We start from the raw sequence: 6,082 nt of genomic DNA, 5'->3' as shown, positions 1-6,082 counted from the left end.
ATGATATGAGGCGACGCCCTGTCTTAGCGCGGACTTTCCGACCGGGCTTATATTTATGATGGCCTGCGCCAGGCCTGTTGGATTGTACGTCATTCAGCCTCAAAACTGTGGGAACTTGCGTGTTGTTTTACTGCGCAAACCTTGGCGATTGCGTTCAGAGAATTCAACCTTCCCCATCCCTTGTATGTGTATAAATATGGCGTCTATTGTATTGGCGGGTTTGGGGTCCCGTAACCGTCGCATCAGGCATAGTTGTCTCAGACTAACCGCACGCGAACACGTTTGCTTTAGGTTTCATCAAACTGTGGTGCACAACAACGCTGTTCTAAAATACCACAAGGAGCACCTTCGTGTAGCTAACTGATTAATAAAATCGATTGATCAACTTGTATCGGCTTTGACAGTTTAATTGTAACTTTGTCAATATACCTGCGTACCGAAGCTTTATTTCACTAATACACCTTTTCTCGATCTCCGGCAGGTTCCACAAAGAGGAAATTAATGCAATGAAATTGTAGAATACAATTCCGTTATCTGGTCGCTTACCGGCTCCTGGGATCGATTTTCCGCGTGTTGGGCGGTGGAGTTTGCGTAGGATTGCACCGAGATGAATTCGTCTCGCTCAGCATTTTTGGGCCTTTGTCTTGTGGTGTTCTTCCTTTTGTTAGCGGAACACGCCAACTGCAAGAGAAAGCGACACCCCGGAGGTGCAAAAACTCACGGAAATCAACATCCAAGTGCAAGAAAAAGATCTGGGAGACAATCGCACCACTCGAAGCGCAACAGAAAATTGCACACCACAACTGTCCATGAAGAAGGTAACATTATGAGCACGCAAGCATTTTCCTCAATTCGCAATACAAGCACGCAAGCATTGTTTTCCACCGATGCGGAAATTATGATCACTGAATCCAGCGATTTTGGCGTAATCAACGCATCTTCATCTTTCGTTACCCCTGTGACTGAATGTATCGACTGCGTCGTGATTGACACGACGACTGGAATGGTGCGGGGTAAGGTGGTAGAGGTACTTTCCGGCAAGTCGGTCAACAAATTTCTCGGCATTAAGTATGGTGAAGCTCCAGTTGGGAAGATGCGCTTTAAAGAACCGAAACCAGTTGCATCGTGGAAAGGTGTCCGGGATGCCTTCGAATACGGCAACAGTTGTTATCAATGGAAGGATTATAGTTTTGACAGCTACAAAACAGGTGAACACAAATAAGGGTACATGGCTTATATTCTCAAACGCGTGTGCTGAAAACATAAAATAAATCGTACGTTCACCAAATAAAGGACTGTGCAGTTGGGCAACTGGGCCTTATTACCACCTGCGCATTATATTATGTTCACTGTTGTAATAAATATGTCTCCCGACAGCAAGAATCAATACACAAGCAAATATACTTCAGGGTTTCGTGGGACTCGAGAATGGAACCCGAACACGCCGCTGAGTGAAGACTGCCTGTACCTCAACATCTGGACGCCAACCTCTGCAAAGGATAAAAAGTCGGGTCTTGCCGTGCTCGTGTGGATCTTCGGAGGAGCTTTCTACAGCGGCACGGCGTCATTAGATGTTTATGACGGAAAATGGTTGGCCGCCACACAGAATGTAAGGAGTTCAATTAATCAAAATGAATCATGCACTTTTCGCTAAGTTTTGTGTGAGTAAAATGTGCGACGTACAAAATTTAATATAAGTTATGCGTACATCACGTTTTTGAAGCAAATGCTTTAAGAAAATCCCGTTCGACAGAAGAGTATTATGTTGAATATAAGCTTGGAAACCACATTGTGGTATAAGTGGGGAAATACATGCAACCAGTACAACAATGTTCTATACTACGTTAATGTGAACGATTATTTTTCATCTACAAACTTGTTTTGGCTTGTAGCAAATATCTAATTACCAAAAATTACGGTTTGGCACTTGTAGGTGGTCGTGGTTTCGATGAACTACAGGGTGGCGGCTCTGGGATTTTTGGCAGCGGGAAGAGATGACCTTCCGGGCAACGCCGCGTTGTTTGACCAAAGACTTGGTCTCCAATGGGTACAAAAAAATATTGAAAATTTTGGAGGAGATCCAGGGCGGGTAACGGTGTTTGGAGAAAGTTCAGGAGCCGTTTGTATCACAATGCACATGGCGTCACCCCTGTCAAAGGGTTTATTCAGGTAGGGTATAGTTTAGGGAGTCGGTGTAATATTTAACCTCTGCAATACCAAGAGGGACTCCAGCATACACAAAAACTTTTTTCACAAATGTTGAACAATATATAGCTTTTAAAATCTAACTTAAATTATTGAATTCAATTTTTGTTCCGCAAAAATCGGATAATACAACATTCTTTAATTCGCCAGCAACGCCATTCTCCAAAGCGCTTCATCTCTCAGCCCTTGGTCAGTGTTGACGGTGAAAGAAGCCAGACGGCGCTCAAGCAAACTGGCAAAAGCGCTTGACTGTACCTTCACGAAGCCAAAGGTGAAAACGAGTAAGTCGCACTTTTGCATATTGCCGATTTCAACAACATAGTTGTAGGCACTACAGCAGTAAGGTGAACTACATTTCCGCATAGGTTTTGGCAAGGATCTTCCCCCGCACATGGATATCAACATCACTTGCATGCAGCATGTGTCCGCACAGAAGTTGATTAATGTTGAAATTGAACTGGAGGATTATGGAACTGCCAGTTTTCCGAATGCTGTCGTGGTGGACAACAACTTTCTGCGCGTTCACCCAAAGGAGGCGCTCGAAAAGGGTGACGCATGGGGTTCGAAAGTAAATGTGCTCGCCGGCTTCAACTTAAACGAAGGCACCTATTTTCTCGTATACGGGTCCCACGGATTCAGTTTATCATCTAAAAGCAAGATCGGACCCAAAGGATTCAGAGCCGGTATTCGGCGCACTCTAAAAAACAAGATCTTTTTCGATTATGTATCCGCCGACAACGTGATGGTAACATCAGCGCAATATGCCTACACGAACGGCAACAAACCTGCGAAAAGGCGTGGCCGTATCGATGAAGATTGGATGCCGTTCGAATTTCCATTGCGCACAGGTGCTTCAAGTCCGGCACAACAACCTGACATATTTTACCGCAACTTGCTTGATGACCTTGTAGGTGATTTTAACTTCGTTTGCCCCACAGTCGAATATTTAGACAAAAGTCTAGTACAGCACAAGCCAGGAAAGTCGTCACAGCGGCTATATCTTTACAAGTTTGCACACCGTAGCAGCCAAAACCATTGGCCCAAGTGGATGGGTGTTATGCATGGTTATGAGATCCATTTTGTGTTTGGGATTCCACTGGACGAGTCGTTGAATTACACCCATAGAGAAAGGAATCTGACTTTGTATATGATGCGACAATGGGCAAACTTCGCAAAATACGGGTAAGGAATGCAGCGAACATTGCTTATACATGATTTCCTATGTTCATGTACATTTTTATTGCATTGCTATTCCTACATTTGGTAACTACATTCTGATCTCTATATTTACACAATTGAAAAAACTACTTTTCTTTGCGAAGTTCTTTCCGTCACCCCAATTTGTTTGTTTTTTTTTGCTTAGAAACCCGAACGGTAATGTCAGTTCCTTGGGACCAGAAAGCGAGTGGCCTATTTACACAAATCGCACCAAGTACGTCAATGTGATGGGCGAACCCCTCAAGCAGGTCCTTCAAACGAAAGCTTCATTATTATCGCCTTCCTACGCTCTTCACCACAGCCGTTGTTCGTACTGGAGAGATGTATTTCCAGAGCTGAAACGAAATTTAGGTAAGTATCAATATAAAGTTAACGGTGAAAGAAGCCGTGAAATGTATGCATTTATACATATGGTTGTTAACTTCATTCGAAATTAATTTTCAGAGTCGATAGGTTGTGATGTAAGGACCAGCGGATCACGAAGTGATTTTGGCGGGTTTGCCACTATCGCCTCTTCCTCATTACTTCTAAATGTGGCGGGACTACTTGCATCCTTGCCATTCATGCAAGCATTTTAACATACGCTGGCGACCGCTACTGGGTCGCTATATCGCATACCTTCAAAGTCATCTCTTTACTATTATACCTGTATACTTTGTGGAATGTATATTATACCTATTTCGACGTCCTCTGTTACGTGCCTTTTTCGTTGCGGCAAAATATCTTCCGGTTTCAAACTCTCCGCTCAACATGCAGTTCCTTTGGAAGTGAGAGTTCTGCACTTTGTGGCATTTGGTTATTTATCAAGCGTTAAAACAGCGGGCACCTTGTAAAATTACATTTTCATCAGTCACCGATCAAAATGGGTCAATTCAATTTTTAAAGATTCTGATGCATCGCAATGCATAAATCAATTGACGGTAGGTCGATATTAATTGGTTTTTTATATCTCGAGGCATTCATCTCGCTTAAGTCATCGATTGGGGACGGGCATTTAATTTCCAGGTGCTGTGTAATGTCTTTTGAGACGCGCCGCCGCATTTCAAGTGTACTTAAGTCATCACGTGACTTTGAATTGCGTGTTGTATCGATTTGTTTGCCATTCTAATCAGATTTATTTGCATGTTTTCCTTGTACATAATTCAATAAATACGTGTCAAAGAAATCCGCATAGTGGATTATCACAGAGAAAAGCATGTTTCGTGTAGTTACGTCATGATTATACCCTCAGATATTTAAAGCTAAAAATGCAGAAAATGATCGTGTACTTCACCGATGTTATGCGGTCCTTCGACATGGCTTGACCTCTTGCGTGGGGTGGTAGACCGTAAAGCCGCACTACTTATTACAGCTACTGTATACGTCACTTTTATTTTAAAACAAGAACTTTCATCTCTCCGTTTGTTTGCTGAAGATGCCAAACAAGTGAATTAGCGCAACACGACAAAACTGTAGACCAATTTAACTAAGGTTAAGGATTGTTTTAATATTTGTTTGTAAGATACAATGTTTAATATGATTGTAAAAAGAGAAAACCACGATAAGCAAACGTGAGTTTTTTTACGTCTTCCGAATATGTCAGGAAATATCATAATGTTGGCATTGTATACCTCAGACAAGAGCAAATTAACTCAGTCCAGCGGGTCAGAATCTCGCCCGTGCCCCTCGATCTGACCCGCCAGGGGTTGGTATCAATTAGTGTTATATAGGATCTCTGTTCATACTGCCGTTTAATGTAATTTAAAACGCATTTGGCGTTGGCCACCCTGTCAAATTTCAAATTATTGGCCCGCCCAAAAATAATTTATGGCCCGAGAATCGAAAAGTTTGCCCACACCTTGTAGGCTACATACCGAAAAGCAGTGGTTATCGATGCTGAATTGTCGAGGGAAGCCTGTATAGTCGGGCGAACCTGTCCAAGATATTTTAAAAAAATGGCTTTCTCTTGGCAAGTTGATTACTAGCTATTATTGATCTTTCTTGAAATTTGTTTTCAGCCCAAAACGCCCAGCACAAGACTTTAAAATCTCCGATACAGCCATGTCATCGAATAAAGGCGACGTAAAAGTATTGTTTTGTCGTTTAGGTCAGAAGTCTGGAGAATTTTTCTTTTTGAGCGTTTTTAATTACGCCTACATCTAATGTGTCAATCTATTTGCTGGAACCAATGTTAAATTGTTTGATAAGTTGTTGCGCATTGTTTCTAAATCTAAATGTTGGTGATTTTTGACTACATCTCTTAATGTGTGATACTGATATCTGAAAATATTTTTACAGTTATTTTGCAGCTTTAAAATAGTATACTCATACTCACTGATGCTGTGAATCTTTAAATATGCGGACTATATATTTCTGACTTATTTGGGGGTAAATTAGGAATAATAAAGGTGGTTAAAAAATTGTGTTGCACATCCTTTTTTATTGTAGACTAGGGCCGTATTAGGAGACCTGACTTGAGTTTGAGTTTGACTCGAGTCAGACTTGGCAGAAATAACGGTATTACAAGACCAGACTCAACTCAGAAGATGGAGTCAGACTTAGGTAAGACTTAACCCTATTTGAGTTTGACTTGAGTTACTGTGGTATTACAAGAGGTAAAGTAGGGTTTTCTGTTGCTGACTCGGGCAGCAATTTTCGAGTTCACGGTATAGCGTTCTTA

The 6,082-nt window shown here is 41.9% G+C and overlaps 1 protein-coding gene across 1 annotated transcript; it reads left to right on the top strand.

Moving 5' to 3' along the window:
- Positions 1-487: 487 nt before the first annotated feature.
- On the top strand, positions 488-4,519 carry LOC145902361 (cholinesterase-like). Its single transcript, XM_082990298.1, has 7 exons — positions 488-1,208; positions 1,410-1,609; positions 1,934-2,169; positions 2,356-2,486; positions 2,571-3,387; positions 3,569-3,774; positions 3,868-4,519. The coding sequence occupies exons 1-7, from the start codon at positions 608-610 to the stop codon at positions 3,999-4,001; spliced, it is 2,325 nt and encodes a 774-aa protein (XP_082846424.1). The 5' UTR covers positions 488-607; the 3' UTR covers positions 4,002-4,519.
- The last annotated feature ends 1,563 nt before the right edge of the window (positions 4,520-6,082 follow it).

This window comes from Ascidia mentula, chromosome 5 (genome assembly GCF_947561715.1).
Source record: "Ascidia mentula chromosome 5, kaAscMent1.1, whole genome shotgun sequence".
Classification (NCBI taxonomy): domain Eukaryota; kingdom Metazoa; phylum Chordata; class Ascidiacea; order Phlebobranchia; family Ascidiidae; genus Ascidia; species Ascidia mentula.
This window is presented reverse-complemented; position numbering and strand designations above follow the sequence as displayed.

What these genes read in the sequence shown, in the direction of transcription:
- LOC145902361 (XM_082990298.1), top strand. Translation starts at nt 608, where the DNA reads ATGAATTCGTCTCGCTCAGCATTTTTGGGCCTTTGTCTTGTGGTGTTC. An exon ending in TTTTGACAGCTACAAAACAG is followed by an intron (nt 1,209 to 1,409) that starts GTGAACACAAAT and finishes AATATACTTCAG; the next exon opens with GGTTTCGTGGGACTCGAGAA. An exon ending in GCAAACTTCGCAAAATACGG is followed by an intron (nt 3,388 to 3,568) that starts GTAAGGAATGCA and finishes TTTTTTGCTTAG; the next exon opens with AAACCCGAACGGTAATGTCA.